The 20756-nt window shown below is 32.9% G+C and overlaps 2 protein-coding genes and 1 long non-coding RNA gene across 3 annotated transcripts; 1 reads left to right on the top strand and 2 right to left on the bottom strand.

The window, feature by feature from the left end:
* Positions 1–304: 304 nt before the first annotated feature.
* On the top strand, positions 305–1846 carry LOC124837351 (putative xyloglucan endotransglucosylase/hydrolase protein 16). The gene is made up of 3 exons (XM_047312688.2): positions 305–717; positions 940–1133; positions 1308–1846. The coding sequence occupies exons 1-3, from the start codon at positions 433–435 to the stop codon at positions 1714–1716; spliced, it is 888 nt and encodes a 295-aa protein (XP_047168644.1). The 5' UTR covers positions 305–432; the 3' UTR covers positions 1717–1846.
* Positions 1847–2438: 592 nt separating this feature from the next.
* LOC148205589 (uncharacterized) lies at positions 2439–4878 on the bottom strand. The gene is made up of 2 exons (XR_015783305.1): positions 4615–4878; positions 2439–2727 (listed from the first exon to the last, which is right to left on the bottom strand). It is a non-coding gene; the product is annotated as an uncharacterized LOC148205589 (long non-coding RNA).
* A 5483-nt stretch (positions 4879–10361) lies between these two features.
* LOC148205588 (SH3 domain-containing protein 3-like) lies at positions 10362–20417 on the bottom strand. The gene is made up of 10 exons (XM_088103571.1): positions 20182–20417; positions 19662–19784; positions 19004–19073; positions 18713–18858; positions 17590–17691; positions 11494–11691; positions 11334–11396; positions 11107–11196; positions 10911–10985; positions 10362–10812 (listed from the first exon to the last, which is right to left on the bottom strand). Exons 1-10 carry the CDS (start codon positions 20239–20241, stop codon positions 10693–10695), a joined length of 1047 nt encoding a protein of 348 aa, XP_087959697.1. The 5' UTR covers positions 20242–20417; the 3' UTR covers positions 10362–10692.
* Positions 20418–20756: the final 339 nt, after the last annotated feature.

The following is a 20756-nucleotide window of genomic DNA, read 5'->3' as shown; positions in this document are numbered from 1 at the left end:
GTAAAATCCAAGATACATATAGTTACTATACACGTATAATAGAAATAATAGAAAAGAAAAGCTCAAAGTAGTGAGGGTAAAATATGTAATTAGTTGTTCATAATATTGACATTTGATTTTATTAGGATTAAGATTGCTTCTTTACTTTTTAAAATAATGTTCTTATTCTATAGGTGACAATCTAATAAAATAAGTAATGATTTTAACAAAGATAACTTTTAATTATAACATCCCTAATTCATGACTTTCCCAGGAACCCACTTAATAATTAGCTAAATTCATCCAATTGCCAGCTTATTTCCTTCCATTTCGCCTTCACCAGTTAATGAAACGTCCTAGTGCACCAAAAGATCTTTTTGCTCTCTATCACTTATAAAAGCTCCATATTAAGAGACTATCTTCTCACACTTCAAATAAGATTTTCAACAAAATATGGCAATACGTGAGACATTTCTGAGAGTTTCAGCTCCATTGCTGGCCTATCACTTGATGTGTCTCTTTGGAGTCATTGCTGAGGGTAATTTCTATGAAGACATTGCCATCACTTGGGGTGAACAAGGTGGTCTGAAGATACTAGGTAGCAACTTTCTCATGCTTTCTCTAGACCAGTTGTCTGGCTCTGGCTTCCGATCCAGGGCAGAATATCTGTATGGAAGAATAGACATGCAGATTAAGCTTGTCTCTGGTAACTCAGCTGGCACAGTCACTGCATATTATGTGAGAAATCCTCAGTTTCTGTCCTCAGATTCTGTTCATGCATATCATACGGGAAATCCTTGTCTGCATTAAACCAGCTAACATTAAATAATCATATCAATCTTGGCCACAAAAAGATTATATATATCTATTGTTACATGGCTTAGGCAGAAGTGTTTTACCACGTTGTATAGATTTTATGCTGTTTTTCTTACTGAATTTGTGTCATGCATGATGATGCAGTTATCTTCAGAAGGGCCAAATCATGATGAGATAGATTTTGAGTTCTTGGGAAACATCACTGGAGAGCCCTACATAGTCCACACCAATATCTACACCCAAGGTATAGGCAATAGAGAACAGCAATTCTATCTTTGGTTTGACCCCACAAAGCATTTCCACACTTACACAATTGTATGGAACCCTCAACGCATCATGTAAGAAACATAAAGCTTTCATTGTCCCTTTATCCTATATTTTACTATTTATATCTATTATGTTTACAAAATTACATGTTTAGTAAAACAAAAGTGAAAATTTTCATGGAAGCATCTCTGTTCCACAGTAAATCATAGCTACTCAACTGATAGATGTTTCAACATTTTGGCCAGTTTTTTGGTAGATAACATCCCTATTAGAGTCTTCAACAACTATGAATCCAGGGGAGTTCCATTTGCTAGCAACCAGCCCATGAGGCTGTACTCCAGTCTATGGTGTGCAGACCAGTGGGCAACAAGAGGAGGGCTTGTGAAAACCAATTGGTCCTATGCTCCTTTCAAAGCTTACTATAGGAACTTTGAAGCTAAAGCATGTGTGTGGTCCAAAGGATCCTCTTCCTGTCCTTCAAACTCAGTTGCCACTACTCATAATAATACTTGGCAAGTTCATGATTTGGATGCTTATGGTAGAAGAAGTCTGAGATGGGTGCAAAAGTATTACATGATTTATAACTACTGCAAAGATTACAAGCGATTTCCTCAAGGTCGACCTCGTGAATGCAAGCTTTCTAGATTCTCTTGAGTGTGGAATAAGTAATTCTCTTGAGTTCCATTTAATTTACTTTTGCTTGCTTGAAATGATAACTGTATTTGTTTTTTCCTATTCTGAACACTGTAAAATTACTAAATCGAAGTGAATTATTCATTTTAAAGGTATTCCAATCATACAATTTGATTTGCAAAACAGTTATATTCTGTTTTTACAAGTTTAAGCGTGATAATTGATGCTTTACAACAACTGTAACATCAAGAAAGATTCATTAAATATAGGGTAATAATACCTCATAATTTTGTTATTTTCAATAAATTCCATTCAATATTGATATAACTGTTCAAAAACGTTTGTTGAAGGAGTGTGTTTCTAAATCTACAACTATTTTCGAAATTTCAGTAGAAAGAATGATAAGAATTTCTTCTAGCAAGAAGTTAAATAACTTCACATGAGGCATGATAACCAGTTAAGCAAGCGAGTCTACACTCCAACAAACTCAAATTGTGTGAAAGTTGTACGAGAAAGCTTTTATCTGCTTTGTGGGATGTTCATGCACAAAAAGAATTCTTTGGGGATATTAGAGAATATGGAAACAACTCATGGATCATTTGCATGATGTGATGAAGAAACAAATATCAGAGAATGCTGGAAAATTGCTTAGTATGGAAACATATAGCTGCAAGGGTGAAGGCAAAAATGAGGTCAGAAGTTGGTGCTTCTACTTAGCAAACCTAACAAAGGAAACAATGAAATTAAAAGAAAAAAACTATAAGCATTTAAAGTAGGAAAGTTCAAGCGGCCACTATATATAGCAAATTGATGTACAACAAATGATTGATCCAGACTACATCAAACAATGTACAAATAATTCAATAATATATTACATATAAATTAAACTACTAGGACCAATGGCTTCATTCCCTATTCCAAACTTCAGGCATATCAATCCATAACTCCAATACCTTCAAGCGACAAAAAATCTTTCATGTGTTAAGCAAGATGATCGATTCCTTGTGCCATCCACCACAAATTTCTCCAAACCTGTAAAGTTCATGAGAAGTAGTAGGGCCAAATTTTTAGAAGTAAAACAAAAAGTTGAGGACATCAAAACAGTAATGTCCGGGAAAAGAAAACTAATGCCAGATTGTTGCCTACAAAACATAAAAAATAAACTAATATAACGAAAAAAAGGATGATAAAATATCATCAAAAGCAAGAGGAAAAATCAGTACATTACGAATAAAACAAAACATTTACAAATGAGCACACACACACACACATGATGAGAGATTAAATTTAATTTAAGTAAAATGATTCTAGCCATACAGAATTGGCCCTATAAAATAAAATCCCAGTCAGCAGCAACAAAAAATGGAATTTTTAATCTCTGCTAGAATTTATGGGGAGATCTTTCATCCCAGTGTAGCCCTCCATATGTCTGAACTGTACTTTAGGTTTTTCAATCCTATTTCACATAGCCAATCTCTATTTCAATCCCTCCCCACCTCAATCAGACCCATCTTCTATGTTCACACTATCAGTATCTAGCTTTGTTTCACACAACACAAGGTTTCATGTTCAATTATATGTGCATTACACTATTACCAGTTTGTGAACTTTTTACATTGTATCCTCTATCCTTGGTGTGTGTTTGCTACAATAAAAAAAAAAGTCTCTTCACATTAATTCCCTTTTTCAAATAACTTCCACCTAAAGGACCAGAATGATAAACGAATTTTGTTCTTGAATACTAATTTCAATTTCTAGTGAAAAAAATATACTTTCTTGAATTCCTTTCAGGTGAAATTCCATCTGCTAGTACGCTAGCTACACCAATCTCCTAGTGAACTCAAGACACGTTACTCTGTTTGTCATACACTATTCAATTGATAATGGGTAAGATTTTCTGCACATTCAGGTATTTTGCTCTTTTGTCCAACTCCAAGTATTAACATACAACGGTAGATATAAGCAATAGCTTGGTCAAATTGTGTATTTACTATGAGAATATTGCCTAATAAGCTTGTGATGATGTTTATTTTAAAAGAGACAGAATCAGTATACAATGGAACAATTGGAGAAAACAAAATGGGAAAAAATTGGATTCATGAAGAAAGAATTTGTTTTAGTAGGCCCCACTCCTGGAAATCCTTGCATTATCCATCCACCAAGTATATGTTTGCAACACAAAGTAGCATTTTTACCTCTGCTCTAATACGCTGTCTTTTGGACAAATCTTCTATCAATATCCAGATGCGCATGAACTCTCCAGAAGGAAACATAAAGAAACAATCACTAAATATAAACCCACTGACCATGGACGCCGTACACAATCTTGTTCAACCACAGAGTCATATACCATTTTCTTCCACTACCTTCTATCTATTAAGTATCAAGGATATATAATACTGATCAATTTTTATCTTCTCTACCTTCCTTCCATTAAGTAGCAAAGATAAATACTACTCATCAATCTTTTTCTTCTCTACCTACCATCCACTAAGTAACAAAGATAAATCATATTCATCAATATTTTTCCTAACATTCATATTTTTCCATTAAGTAGCACGTCTCTTAAGTTAAATCACTATACTAATCAAAGAAATACTCTTAAGAATAAACTAGATCAAATCCTTGGCCAAAAGACTGTATGCTCTAGCACAAAAAATAACAACATAAAGATGACCAAGAGGAGAACCACTAGTATAATAGCACATTGAAAATGAAATGAAGACTCACATCAGAAATGATGGTAATAAACTCACAGTGATAGTGCTTAGTCAGAGACATAACAAGTTCAGAACCAAAGAAGGAGCTTTGTATTAAAACTCAAAGGAAAAAACAAAAAAGATAAGTACTTTAAACATAAAAACTAAAACCCTATGAGAACAGAGCATGAAACAGCAGCAGGAGAGGGAAAAGAGTAACCTTTGGACCAGAAAGCACGTGTTGAGGAAATGGGTATGAAAAATGCCATGGGATTGGGAAAGTGAGTTTTTATTATCTGAAGACAAACAGCAGAGATAAGAAGAGAGTGATAAGAAGAGAGTGCAGGCAGATGAGACATTATATTACAGAGAAGTGTGTGTGTGTGTGTGAGAGAGAGAGAGAGAGAGAGGTTCTTTCTTTTTCCGAATTCCGAGGTAGTGTATAAGGTTTGAAAATGAAAAGCCCCACCTTTACTAGTATTGTGTTGTGTGCTGTGCACCCATAGTCTTTTCTTGGTGTTATGTTGTGGCTACTGAATTTAAAATATGCACTTTTATTAAAAAAGATAGTAAAAGAAATAAATTGTATGTAAAAATGTTCATTGTTAATTAATGATAATAATATGTTCATCAGACAAAATTCTTAAGATATGACTTAATATTATAATTCCTCAAAGAATTTTTATAGTTTCAAAAACTTAAAACACATAATATTTGAATTGTTTATAATTATATTTTCTCTATTTTTAATAAATATTTTGAATGAAAAAATAATTAAAATATCTTATTTTTTTATTTAGATAAATTAATTAATTATAAGATAATTTTTTATTTTATAAATATAAACTTTTTCTTAAGTAACTTTTTTAATTCATGTTGAACTACAAAAGTAATTAGAGTTAGTTCTTAAGTACTTTTTCTAGACACGTCTTTAAAAAAAACTTTCAAGAAGAAGTTAGTTAAATTTAAATTATTTAAATGGGTAAAATGATAAGATAATTATTTTATTTTTAAAAATAATTAAATTAAAATAAGAATCATTTAAAAGATAAAAATAATTATTTTAATTTCAAAAAATATTTATTTATAATGATTTGTAGAATAAAATTAGAAAAAAATTGAATATATTTATTTCAAAAAATTGTATATATTTATTTCAAAAAATTATATAATAAAAGGCAAAACTCCCCACTAATATTGATGTTCTTGGTTTCTCTTCAACTTTTTTTCCTCATTATTTCAATTGTATAATCAATGAATTATTTTTTCACAACAAGTTGTGCTCACTATAACAACAAATACATTTTTAGTTAATTATTTTTTGGGCTTTTCTTTTATATTTTCCTTAAGTTTGATATTATTGCAAGATAGATAAATTTAGGTCGAATGAAAAATATATGACTTAAATTTAAATTTATGTCGGACACTCTAAAAGAGAAGTTTGCCACCAATAAAAATATTACAATAAATTGAGTGTTTATAAATTGAAATTTAAAATGAGTATTTATAAATTTGTTTCAATTTAGTGTATTATATATATTTAATGAAATTTTTTGATAAAGTTAAAGAGAATTAATAAATAAAGAGGTCAAATTTAGAATAAAATTTAGGTCATTCAAAAAGAAAATAAATTATACAAATTAAAAGGTATTTTATATTTTTAAATTTGTTCAACTCATTTTTTTTTCTCAATGATTTATGTTTGACTTTTTTATTTATTAACTTTTTTTAATTTTATAAAAAGAAAAAGTCATTAATTTAATATGCGATTTTTTTTATTAATGGTAAAAATGAGATAAGGTGAGAATCAAGATTCAATTTTTTATTTCAAATGTTATGAAAGTAAAAAGAAACACAAACTTTTGTTACTACCATAACTTATTATTACACTTACAAACTCGACAAAAAAAAATAAGAAGAAAACCTTAAATTGAACATATAAAAATTATTTTATATCGAATTTCTTATTGTCTGAAATAAAACAAATTATTTACGTCGAATACTTTATTTGTTTACAACGGAAAATTAAAAATTCAAGGTAAATCACTCTCATGAATTTACAAAAGTATTGCGGTTTCTTTTTACATAAATATTACTTCAGCTAATATAACCTAACTGATAATTTGAATAAACAATAAATTTAAGGAGTGGATGACATTTCAAATATCCATGTGCCATTGAGAAAAGCATAATAGGTATCACCTTCTACAATTTATTTTTTATTAAATCAAACAAGTTATATATGTTTTAAAATATTATTTTACTTTATTTTTTTATCTACTTCTGCTTCAACAAATAATTAAACATTTATTTTGTATTTTATGAATCTGTCTTGGTTTTGTAATTTTTTTTTCTATAAATTACCCTTTTCATAAAAATAAAAAGTGAGGAGAGGGGTGAGTTGGAATGTATCTAAGAATGGAAGTTTAGGGTTTGGGTAAAGTATAACTTCAAATATCATGGCACTGCTTGTTTTTTTTTATTTGTTTTTAAAATTATTTTGAAATTGAGTTCAAATTTATAAACAAAACGAATAACAACATTTTTACAAGTTTTTGAAAAAAAAATATTTTATTTTATTTTCGGTTGGAAATATAAAAATAAATCATATAAGTCATATCTAATGTAGGTATCTGACAGGAAATGTTATGTATATTGAACAATGTAATTTGTGTTCCCTAGTTATTAAGCAACTTATATTTTTTAATTTAAATTTGTATTGTACACAATAACATTTATTATTCCAATAAAAAATAATGTGTTTTATTCTTAAAATTGAATTATTTAGAACGGTTTAGAGAAACAATTAGAAAGCATTTCAAGTAACTTTCAACAGGCACATGAGATCATTTAAGGGACAAAGTTACCCGAAATGGGTAAACTTACCTTCAATTTGCTTTAATAAAAATAATTTTTAAAAAAATATGATAAACAAAAAATTTTATATATATTTTTATTTAAATTAAGAATAATTTTTGTTAGATCAGTTCCTCTAAAAAGTAACTAAAACATTGTTTAAATAATTTTAGAGTAGCATATTAGCTTCTTTAGTTAAAGAGTGTTTTTCAAGGATATTAAAACAATTAGCTCTCCAATACAAACTGTTTACAATAGTTGCTTATAAATAAAGATATTATTGCCTTGCTTAATTTTAAAGCTATATTTTTAATTTTATTTTTTAAAACATCTTATAATCTACTGTTTTGAGATGCCTGTTCTAATATCAGATTTCAGTTCAGAAGATGGTTAACAATAGTTGAATTTATATTGTTTTGTATCTTTTATCTTTATTTTGTCAGTAAAAGTATATAATCTTTTTTTTATGCTGGAAGAACAAACTTTTACACTCTTGTTAATATTCCATTTAAACTTAAAATAAATCAACTATTTAGTGATAAAAATAAATATATTTAATCTGTTGAAAAGGTTTATGTATAAAGATATATATGTATATTAGAAAAGAAAATATTTAAGTGTAGAAAGTTTTTATAAGTTTTCCAATCACTTTAAAAAAAACTTGATTTATTTTATTCTAATCAATTAAGTTATTGTCGAAAATATAAATGATGAACTTCAAAATACGTTATATGTTATTCAAATCAATTAAATCAGCTGAAAACGGATGAGTATAAATATAAATATCAATAACTTAGTTTTCAGTTGATACAAAACAATGATTTAAAAGTAGTTTGAAATTTTATAGAATCGATTAATTTACATTAACTGTTATATGAAATTATTAAATAAAATATTATAGACATGACAATAAATAAATAAGACTAACATATAACTGTTATATTACCATCATTTATAAAAGCAAGTACTAAGTATAGATAATCATATAACTACACTAACATAAACTAGAGTTTGTAAAAAAAAGAAGAAAATTATACAGAACAAGATTTATCCTAAAAATTTGTTACTGCATCACTCCTACATTGATATTTTCATCCACACCATTATGTTTAAACAAAGAAAATACAAAAACAAAATAAACATAAAAAAAATGGTAAACTAATATGCAAAAAGAAAAATCAGAAAACAAGTATAGAGATACTATCAAATATAATTATTCATAATCACAATCATATCACATATATATTAGAGTCGACAATCCAGATATGTGTATTGGTATAAAAATCTGACGAATTATGCATTTATGATGGTTTCTACTATTATGCAAAGTCATTGTCAATGAATTTCATCCTATCACACACAAGATTAGTCTAGTAACATTTTTGGCCAAGGTAAAGCCTTTAGACTAGGATATCTTGCTACTCTATCCACATACATCACATACATCACTCTTCTTTACTTGAGATTGGATGGTTATTAGAGCATTATGACAACTTCCAATACGAAATCCGTATATAAATACTCATATTGTTTTATCCATAAAGAATTTTCCTTGAATTAATACCAACCATTCTCAGGTTACATTATAAACCAATAATCATTTTAATATCCACAAAATCAAACACATTAAACATATCATAAGAGATATATAAAAATTTAAGTTAAACTCTAATACTTTCACTCAACAAGAATATTTACTCATTCAACTAATAGTGCCTAAAAGCACACTTTTCTAGCGACCAAATAGCTCGTCCAAAGAGAATATCACTAGAACTTATAAACTTAATTTCTCACGAAAGTCACCTAGTGACTATCAAGTAAGTAAGCTCTTTGACTTTTGACTCACCCAACGACTACAAAGTTAGTAGCTCTCTCACTTTGAGCTTACCCAACATTGTCAAATTAGTGAGCTATCTGATTTTAGTCTCGCTCAACAACTACCAAGTTAGTAGCTCTTTGACTTTAACCTCATTCAATGAATGTATTCTCACCCAGTGATTGTCAAGTCAATAAGCTCCCTGACTTTGTCAAGTTAGTAATTTTCTATCTTTGACTTTGCTCAACGAGTATATGTTTATCCAACAAATCAGTAGTATTTATTTTTATTACTAAGTTAAATCCCTAATTATGAACTCAATAAAAAGTAATAAAAAAAATCATAATTTAACATAATTTTAAAATATGTATGAAATTAATATTTTTATATGAATTTATCTTAAATTTACTATATAGTTACAGTAAATATCATGGTTTGGATGCAATGTAGATGCTTGGGGTGAAATAATTTTAAGAAATGAGAACATAATTGGATTTATGATATTGTCTTTAAGATAGGTTGAGTTCAAGAACAAATTTGGACATTTTTTTAACATACTTCTCTTGAAGGAATCTTAGGGAAAAAAAAGGAACAATGAAATACATTTTTGTATAAGCTAATATTATTTTATATATAAGTTAAAAAAAAAAGCGAGATAATTTCAATATATTAGCTTAACTTATGAAAAAAATTATTTCATTTTACGTTTTATATTCTCACTTGACAGTTTTTCTGAAAAAGTTTGTATATTACACCCTTAGATCAACAAAACAAGCCATCGGCATTAGAACAACTTTACCTCCTTCAATAAACCCGGCCACTTAACTATAATCACTCAAAATGCAATGTAATCTCAAACACGGAGGATTTAAGGAATGCCTTTTTTCTTGGAAGAATATCAATCGCACTCCTCTTGTTATAACCTTAACTATTTATTATCAAATCGCCAACTTAATATTTTAAAGAGGAAAAAAAAAGGTTTAGCAAGATTCCATCATAAAGCAAACTATTAATGAATCACAACACAACCCTTGACAAAAGACAAAAGACAAAAAGAAAGCTCCTTTGAAAAGTAAAGTATAAAACTTAAACAAACCGTCCCCAAAAGAAGACGATCTTGCTTTAGGGTAATACTTGGCCCAGTCCTTATTATTCCTGTCTTGTGAATCACGATCCTTAGTTACTATAAAACAAGAATTCTTTTTCCAGTGAACTACCAATAGGGATACCTTGGGATTGTACAAAATTCAAATCTTATCTTCATTCTTCCAATAAATACTACCACAAAAATGAAATGATATCAACAAAGACACATGTTTTTCAATCAATCAATTTGAATACAGAAGACAAAAGGAAATCTGTGTCTGCAGCCGAAAAGTAAAAAATATACATATATATGGAAAAACTGTCTGCAAAGCTAGTGTCAAGTATCACCCTTGAGGAAGGACAGACCACATGTATCTTACCCCACAGCTTAACACCCTTTTTTCTTTCTATTCATTCTGGGGTAACACTTCCATCAATTTCACTATCCTTTTCCTACCCCTTTTGCTTATCCAAATTTGAACAATAGTGCAAAAACCAATATGGGAAATAAAGAATGAATAGCAAAAAGATGAGTAGAATCTAGAAAACTTCACTGGCTGAATTGCTAGAGGGGATTCTTTGTCTTTTCTCCACATATGCAGAAGGAAACCATCCTGCTCTACCATTGCATTCTCCTTCTGACCACCCTGAAGGGTTCACCTAGGCAAGCATTTAGAAATTTGGTAAACATGGATGCTCAAACATTGAGAATTTGATTAATCAAGCAAATATTACGATGAAAAATGTTTTGCATAAACCTTTCGCACAACCACAAAATCGCCCTTTGAAAAACTCAGTTCCTTTTCTGATTCAGCACTGAAGGGATGCGTTGCCTGCAAGCGATGCACCAAAGAACAGTTCATGAACAATAATAATAATCATAATAGTAATGAAATTGATAATCATCACAATAATAATCAAAGGAAAGATTAGCTTTAGGAATATGTAGCATACTTCAGCCAAGAAGTACATAGTTTTCTCGGAGCCATTCTCAGAAATAGTCACTGGAGGAGCAGATTCTTTCTTCTGTCTGTCTGAGACCATCTGAGAAGTTCCAATAAGATGAAACATAATTAATATTAAGAAAATGAAAACAACTGATAGGAACAATAACACACTAGAATACAAATAAATTATTATTATTATTATACTCTTAAAAGTTCAAGAAATTTGGTTCTCACCTCAGCTTCAATTTCACCAAGAATAGCTGCAACTCTTAAATGGAAAGTCTTTTCTCCTTCAACCTAAATAATTACAAGCACAATCTTTAAAATAAAATTCTAAAACCATCACAAGTTAGGCATACATTTATATAGTAACTAGCAATCACTGTTATCATACCATGGCAACAAGCCTTTGAAAAGTAAGTCTCTGCTGCTGTGCTTCAACGGCAGCCAATGCAGCTGAAGCTTCTTTACCTAGAACTGCCATGTTTGCTTTCAGCTCCTGCATCTTTGCTTCCGCAGCATGCAGTTTGGCTACGTGTTCAGCAGTTTGAGATTCCCGAACCCGTATTTTTCTTCTAGCAATCTCTTCCCTCTGATTGAATTTCAAAACCAATTTGAGTTATAAGATTAAAAAAAAAAAGTAACCACCACCACTCTGAAGTGCATGCTAAAGATAAGAATCATGATCTAAAAATCAGTGCATTAGAATATATCAGGTAAGCCCACTAGGATGGTTCCTGTTCTGGCAGTTAAGGGAGTTAAGAGTTGGTGACAGAACTTGAAAGAGACTAGAAGCATTGAATTTCAGTGATCCTGGCGGGAGATTTGAGGCTCTCAAAATCCTGGCTTGAACACTGGCAGTTATTCTTTCTCTTTCTAAACTAGATTCATCACCGATCAAGGATATAAAATCCCGCCTTTTATTCCAATTTTTCCCTAATTTGTGCACAGTAGCAAACAGACTTCCCAGATTGTTACTTTTTTGGAGTCTTATGAGGTTAGGAGTATCATTGACATTATACTAGTTGCATTATGCAAAGCCTACGATAATAGCAAAACCTGGGGTGAGAGATCAACGTTTCCTATTTCAAATTATCATTGCTTACATCACACTACTAAATTCAGAGTCTCCCTTATTCCATTTTCAATATTAGAGCAAATCCATCCACCATTACTTTGGGCCTGTTTAGAATTTCTTTGAGTTTTTCCATAAGCTGACCTATAGAAACATTTTAATATTAACTTCTTCAAAAATTGATTTTTAACTTATGCATAAACTAATTTTAATTTATGAATAAACTTATTTTATTCTTTTCTTCTTATTGTCTTCTCCTAAAAGTGCTCGTGTAAAAGTTTGTCCAAATATACTCTTAACCAATTAGCTCATTCTTGGTTGTATTACAGCTGTACTTCACCAAAAATATTAGTATAAATATGAATAATAGATTAATGCTTTCATTTTAAATTATATCCTCTGAAACCACCTCATAGTTATTCAGAGTCCTCCCTAGAGTATCTCTGTACTGACATTTTTCTTCCCCAGTGGCTGTCTTCTGACTACAGCCACCTAAATCTAATATTCCAAATTTTTTCCACCTATGTGTAGGTCCCAAAAGTAAGCTTTCAAGACATTATTGAAGCCCATGTAGGAGATCCAGCAAATTCCAATTGTTGCTATTGAATAGAGTGAAAAACAATGTATGAGATTAATCTCCCTTGTGAGTATTGTATTTATAATAAAGCAAATATGGGTTAAACCCAAAATATAAATAAAAAATAATAACAAAGTAACTAAAGATAGAAGATAAAGATATTTATCTAAGATATTTAATAATCTAATATATTTAACACTTTCCTCAAGTTGGGGCATATAAATCGTATGTACCAAGCTTATTACAAATATAATCAATTCTCGATTCGCGTAAAAACTTAGTAAAAGTATCTATTGATTACTTAAGTTAACAAAATTAGACTTGATGTCTCCATATATAATCTTCTCTCAAACGAAATGACAATCAATTGTAACGTGTTTGATCCTCACACGAAAGACAGGATTAAAACTAATATGAAGAGTAGTTTGATTGTCACATACAAGTGTCATTTGAGTGACATCTCCAAATTGTAGCTCTCTAAGCAATTGTATAAGGATCCATGGGTGTGTTAACAAATTTTGGATTCATTAACCCAATTTCCTCCAAAATATCCAATGCATACTTCCTTTGAGATATAACAATACTATCGTTGGATTGTGCCACCTCAATACCCAAGAAATATCTGAGTTTACCAAGATCTTTGCTCTGAAAATGGTGGCAAAGATGTTTGTTAGATGTTAAGTTGTGTGTTTATGTTAATTGGGCTTAGCCCATTCTGTATTTAGGGTTTAACCCTTATCTTACATTATAAATAAACTACCCTATGTGTATGCTAAACACATAAGGGAGATTTCTCCTAATCTTCTCTATTATTTAACATGGTATCAGAGCCATGGTTAGAGCCTATCCTAGCGAGTTCTACGTGGGCATTCTATTCTTCTATTCCACCCGTTATCGGACCACCCAATTTCTACTATCACGCACGAGATGTCTATACCTCGACGTGAAGGGGGGTGTTGGAAGTCCCACATCGACTAGAGATAAGACTAATTTATAATATATAAGTGAGGTGCAAACCTCACCTTACAAGCTGGTTTTGTGGGGATGAGTTAGGCCTCAAGTCCACTTCTAACATGGTATCAGAGCACAGGAATAGTTCCCGCCAACTCCACGGTCTCCGGTACCCATCACCGCCGCTGTCGCTGCAGTCGCCGCCGCTGCCGCCGCCACCGCCGCCGCCGTCGCCGGAGTTCCAGAATTGACCGAGCGACCACCGTGGTCCAAAGATCGCGGCGAACGGACCACCCACGCGCCTCCACGCGCCGCCGCAACAGTCACCGCTGCCGCCGCTTCCCGCCGCGCGTGCCGGCGCGTCGCCGGAGAGTTCCGCCCCCGATCAGCACCGCCGTGATCGCCTCCTCGCCCTCTTTCTGGATCTGTGGTCGTTGCGTCAATCGTAGCACTTTGGATTTTTAGGGTTTCTCCCTCTTCATGGCTGCCCAACTTGATGATCAGAGTCGGTCTCGCCAACTAGGTAAAGGACGTCCAAAATGTGACCATTGTGGCAAGCTAGGCCACAAAATTGATAGATGTTATGCGCTTCATGGACGTCCTCCTCGACCTATAGCAATGGCTAATTTTGATCCACCTCCCCGATCACCGTCTGCAGACCATCCTACTTCATCAAATACCATAAATAACCTTGTACTCTTTCAGGAATTTCTCAGATGGTATGAGGACCGTCAGCACTCTAGTTCCACTACCTCTGCTTCTGTTATACGCACAGGTACCCCTTTTGTTGGTCTGACTCACTCTCTTGGATCTTGGGTTCTTGACTCAGGCGCCACCGATCATATCACTGGTAACAAGTCCTTGTTTTCCTCCTTGTCATGTCCGGGTAATTTACCCTCGGTAACGATGGTTGATGGGTCTAGAGTCTCATCTCATGGTATTGGTACTGTTCATATTTTTCCGTCCATATCCGTTGATAATGTACTTTATGTCCCTGGGTCTCCTTTTAACTTATTGTCCGTAAGTCGTCTAACTCGTTCCCTTAATTGTGTTATTTCATTTACCAAAGATTCTGTTTGGTTGCAGGACCGGAGTTCGAAACACATGATTGGCACAGGATGTGAGTCTCATGGCCTATATCATCTCAGCCCTTCTCCACATGCTGGCGTAATCATGGAGTCACCATCCCTTCTTCATGCTCAGTTAGGTCATCCAAGTCTTGCCAAACTGCAGCAACTTGTTCCGAGTCTGTCGAAATTATCAAGTTTGTCGTGTGAGTCTTGTCAGTTAGGTAAACATACTCGTAGTTCCTTTCCTCGTAGTGTTTCACAAAGAGCGTCATCCCCCTTTTCATTGGTTCATTCTGATATTTGGGGCCCTAGTCGTGTCAAGTCAACTTTTGGATTTCAGTATTTTGTTACCTTTATTGATGACTATTCCAGATGTACTTGGTTGTTTCTCATGAAGAATCGTTCTGAGTTGTTTTCTATTTTTCAAACTTTTTTCAATGAGATAAAAACTTAGTTTGGGGTTTCTATTCGCACTTTACGTAGTGATAATGGCCGTGAATACCTTTCTCAACAGTTCAAACATTTTATGGCTTCTCATGGCATTCTTCACCAAACCTCATGTGCTTATACCCCTCAACAAAATGGGGTGGCTGAGCGCAAGAATAGACACCTTATTGAAACAACTCGTACACTTCTTATTCATGGTCAAGTACCCTCACGTTTTTGGGGTGATGCAGTTCTCACAGCATGTTATCTTATCAACCGCATGCCATCTTCCGTCCTAGATAACAAAATCCCTCATTCTATCTTATTTCCTCAAGACCCTCTGCATCCATTACCTCTTCGAGTTTTTGGGTCTACATGTTTTGTTCATGATTTTAGTCCTGGTCTTGATAAGTTATCTCCTAGGTCTCACAAATGTGTCTTCTTAGGATTTCCACGGTCACAAAAGGGCTATAAGTGTTTTTCCCCTTCCCTCAATCGTCATTTTATCTTTGCTGATGTCACTTTTGATGAGTCTTCTTTTTACTTTTCACATCTATCTTCTAGTTCTGTACCTCTCCCTGTTACCGTTGATATTCCTCTTATATGTGATCCTCCTGGTGATGCTCCACCCATTTTGTCTTCTCCTTCTTTAGACTCTCATTCACCACAGGATCATCCTTCACCTCCACCCCTTCAGGTTTATAGTCGCTGTAATCGTCTCCCTCATGACTCACTTCCGGTGCCGCCTCAAGTGTCTCCTCTGGCTCCAGCAACTGAGTCTGACTTGCCTATTGCCCTCCGTAAAGGTATACGCTCTACCCGTAACCCTTCCCCCCATTATACTGTTCTTAGTTACCACAGATTATCTCCATCTTTTTACACTTGTCTCTCATCCATTTCTTCTGTGTCACTTCCTAAATCTGTGGGTGATGCCTTAACTCATCCTGGCTGGCGTCAAGCTATGCTGGATGAATTAAGTGCTTTACAGAAAAGTGGAACTTGGGAGCTTGTCCAATTACCATCTGGAAAGTCTGTTGTTGGTTGCAGGTGGGTGTATGTTGTCAAGGTTGGCCCTGATGGCACAATTGATCGTCTGAAAGCTCGACTGGTTGCCAAAGGCTACACACAGATTTTTGGTTTGGATTATGGTGATACTTTTTCTCCAGTGGCAAAAATGACCTCTGTTCGCATATCTAATAATCTAATATATCTACCAATTGCATTGCTTGAGCCAGTCCCCGTTCCCCCTTTCTGTGGATTTAACTATTTAAGGAGCTTTTCATATTATGTGGTTTAATTGTTTAAGGATCTTCTATCCGCCTTAGTTAAGAGTGTGCATTTATAGAAAGTTGTTGCGAGGATTTTTATGTTTTAAGAGACTTGAACCTTAGGAATACCACTGAGTCAAGTTTGCTCTAGTAATGCTACCCTGGTATTTGGCCTAGAAAATCAATATATATAGGAGTATCATGTTTCCCTTTTGTAATCTCACATCAAAATATCTTATGCGACTAAGTAACAGAAAGTAACTATAGAAAAACATATTTAGCAATATGAAAATGGTAGTGTTCACATAATCAGATAAAATGGCAGAAGAATGACAATTTGTGGCATCAAGAACACCAAATGAAAATGGAAAAGGTAAAGTTAAATATCTCCCAGCCCCCAGAGCTGTGAGCCCAAGGCATTGGCTAAAAAGATTCCCAAAATGCAAAGTCCCCCTCTTCACAAAAGCCACTTTTACACCACTACCCTCCACTCAGCATAACAATTACCTTTCATATTTGATTCTTATATGTCCTCTCTTTCCTTCTAGAATAAACTTTTCATTATTTGGTCCAATGGCTGAAATGATCCAACACCTGGCTCATGACCTCTTTGGGCTCACCTTCTCAAACTATATCAACATCTTTATCACATAATGTCAAAACCGTGCTGCTCATTATGTATTTTAGGAAGTTTTTTATTTTATCCTTTCTATAATTTTATTCTTCATTACAGGTGTATCTTGCTATTAAAACTAGCACTATGTATTTAAAAACAATTCCATAATTACAGGGATTTATTTCCTTAGAATTAGCTCTCTACATTTCCTAAAATAAACAACAGGTTCATCTACTTATAGGACCAATGGCCTCATTAATGAAATATAGAAGAAATAGATTATTCTTTCTAAATTTGAGACATTACAACTTGGAGAATCTTCCATTATACATAATTTCAAGATACATTGTTTTTGCCTTACTTGTTTATATTGCATCAAACATGACACAAATTCAAAACTTCACCTTTCATTCCATTTCATAAATGAGATTCAGAATTCAAATCATAATTAAGTTACTGGTTGATCCAAGAGAAGACATTGCTAATTCATTGTAAACTTTGACTTACCAGTGCCTCTGCTTCTTGTCTCATTCGACTATACCGTTGACCAAGATGGCGCGCATCCTCCAAAGGTGCACCATTGATCATTTGCCTCAAAGGATCTAACACCTGGGAATTGAAACCATTGCATTCATGTTTCTCACCTTATAATATTTAAAGATAATGTGAATAATAAATTAAATTGACCTTCCTCAAGGATTCCAAATGTCACCTAGACCTCCTATGTAGTATCAGAACATACACATGTTCCTTAGATTTAATTTTCAGCTGTTCTGAAGGGTGTCATGAACGGTACATGTTTGAAAACAAATAAACTATGGGACTACTATGTTTTGAGAGTCAATGCAATATTTTATGAACTTAAGGGATATCAATGTCATTTACTCTACCAAAATATATTTTTCACTAAGCAAATTGACAGTTCTATCTTCCAAACTAGCTGCGGTAGCATGACCAAATTGATACTCAGATAATCTAGAGATCCAGATCAGAGTATTTTAAACCTTAGTGGGTAATACAAAGTAACAACGAGCCCCATATATCATACACAAAGAACAGCAGAACATGGGTATTGAGGACTTAGAGTAGCAAAATGCAGCCACATCATAAGGTCAGGAAACAATATATACTGAAAATGATAGTTAAAATAGCAAAGGGAAATTATACACTCCTTTGTATCTTCTTGACAAAATTCTTTCACTGATTCATATTTTAAGCATCAACTCCTCATCTATCATCTTTCTAACCAACTACTTATTCAACAAATCATTCACTTGACAATTGGTCAACAAAATTTGGTCATTTTGGGACTTCATCTTGTTTTATGTTCCAGTAGACACTGCAATATGATTATTGTACGATAAAAAAACAGCATGGCAGTGAGCACTAATGAAAAATGTCCAAGATTTAAAGACACATTATTTTTTACCATTTTACTTTTCAAAACTGAGCAAAAAAATTATTTAATGGAGAAAAGCAACAGAGAGAGGATATCTAACACTTGTACACAGCTTTTCGAATACTCATAAATTCAAATGTGGCTAAACGATAAAACTAATAATTTAATAGATTCTCTCGTTCTGAATTTGCATTAAAACTGATACATGTGATCAACAAAAGAAAAGTCCACCTGAGTAGATAGAAGCCGATTTAACTCTTCATGCTCCTTTTCTACATGCTTCCGGGCATCACCATATACAGATGCAGCCTTAGCTAATATATTCTCACTGTTGTTCTCTGCTCCATATTTACAGCAATCCTCAGAAAGTTTTGTTCCTGTCTACCATGGGTATTGTTTATGAGGATTTAATCAAATCATAAGTCCATAAACAAAATTTCTAGGTGCTTCTAATTCCTGAACATATCACTCCTCAAAGTACACTGAATTTGCAGGAAAAAAGAAGCAAAAATCAATTTCCACCTGTCTCAATATGCTTGTAACCTATAGCTGTAAAAGTTTCGGCTGCTTTAACAATTTCTTTCTGGAAGTCCTGGAACAAAAGGTAGCTTTGAGCATATCAATAAACAGAACCAACATGAAAATACAAATCTTTGAAGATAAATTTATTTTACCCAAAATGATACATGACAATTTCTGCTACAACTGCAGTTCAAAGGCGTACAGTCATGCTTACCCCCACCCCAAGTTAATTAATATGTTCCCCTTCTCACTACCTCACTCGAAATAAATATGATAGAAACAGCTCCAATAACTAAAATGTATTACAAGAGATATTAGGTCAAATGTAGGATAACAATGTTTTGGGGGTAATGACAGCAGCAACAAGAAAACCATTCAGGATAGGTACCCACACCCATCTTTTTTGAAACGCTTTCACAGACTGCAGATCCAAGCTTGATAAGAAATGGAATTAGAAGTTACAAAAAATGCAATAAAAAAATCGTGAGTTCATAAATCTGATAACCACAATTACTTCACTCTATGCATGCATGGTCCATGGACACTGAATAAACTTCCTCAATATACATATAACATACTATATTGAGTTTATGAAGTAGGAAATTCTTTGCTGTTCAAACATTAAGAGTTAATCTAAACATGAATAGAAAATGCATACCTTCCCTGAACGTGTGGCCCTATACAGCTTTTCCAGCTGTTGATGTCTCTGCATTTCGACCTCATCAATGACCACAACATCTGAGCTCTCATAACCACTACTGCTGAACTGCTTTATTACAGCCTGAGTAACAAGTACATTGAGAAAGATGACAAACTGGAAACTCGAAAAAACAAACAAACAGAAGTACCATTACCCAATAACTCTGAAAGTGTGAATCTAAACTACAAAAACAGTGTCGTTGATCCACGGGAATGTGCTAAACACCAGAAAAATAATAATCCAACACCTTATTTAAGCAAACGAGTATCTATCTGAACCTAAACTTCACCCAGAAAGCCGTTAGTCAACAACCACATTTTCACTTGCAACTCAGAACAACTAAGGAATAATTAAAACTTCAAAACTGATGACCAAATTCCACAAATTTGGGGTACCCACATGCTAATGTGAGAAGAAATCACCGAAATTGAGGTGACAACACAGAAAAAGACAAACTTGAACGGAAGGGAAACGAAACCTGTTGCTGTTTGGCAACTTGCTCTCTGAACTTGGTGGCTTGTTTCCTCAAAGCGTCCATGGCGGTTACTTTCTGCTATGCTCTCTAATCTTACTTCTGAAAATCAAAGGGAACAATCAAAGTACCAAATCAGATCCAAATCAAATGTTTTTCTGAGAACCCCAGCTCAGCCCAGTCAATCAACTAGAATTATGTTCCTCTCTCTATTTCTAAAATATTATTTTCTTTCTTCACTTTTTACTAATATCCGATTTAGTCCCTTACATTTTGAAACTTCCATTTCCATGTTTTAACTTCCGGAAAGGGTCTGATTTTTAGGGAAATTATTCTAAGTGGTGAAATTTTATACGAAAATTTTTAGATTTTGACAAAATTATCTGTAGTAAATTTTAAAAATAAAAAGTTTTGTTTCACTGATTTTAGTTTTTTCTTTTGAGGAAGTTGTGGGTGACTATATATATATATATATTTTTATTCCAGGTTTAATAATGCATATTTTTTAAATCAAAATAAAGTAAAGAAAATTACAAACATAATATTACAAGAGGCAAATATTTGGTTGAAAGTTTTTTAAT

Source organism: Vigna umbellata, chromosome 1, assembly GCF_029865625.1.
Source record: "Vigna umbellata cultivar VRB3 chromosome 1, Vumbellata_1.0, whole genome shotgun sequence".
Lineage (NCBI taxonomy): Eukaryota > Viridiplantae > Streptophyta > Magnoliopsida > Fabales > Fabaceae > Vigna > Vigna umbellata.
This window is presented reverse-complemented; position numbering and strand designations above follow the sequence as displayed.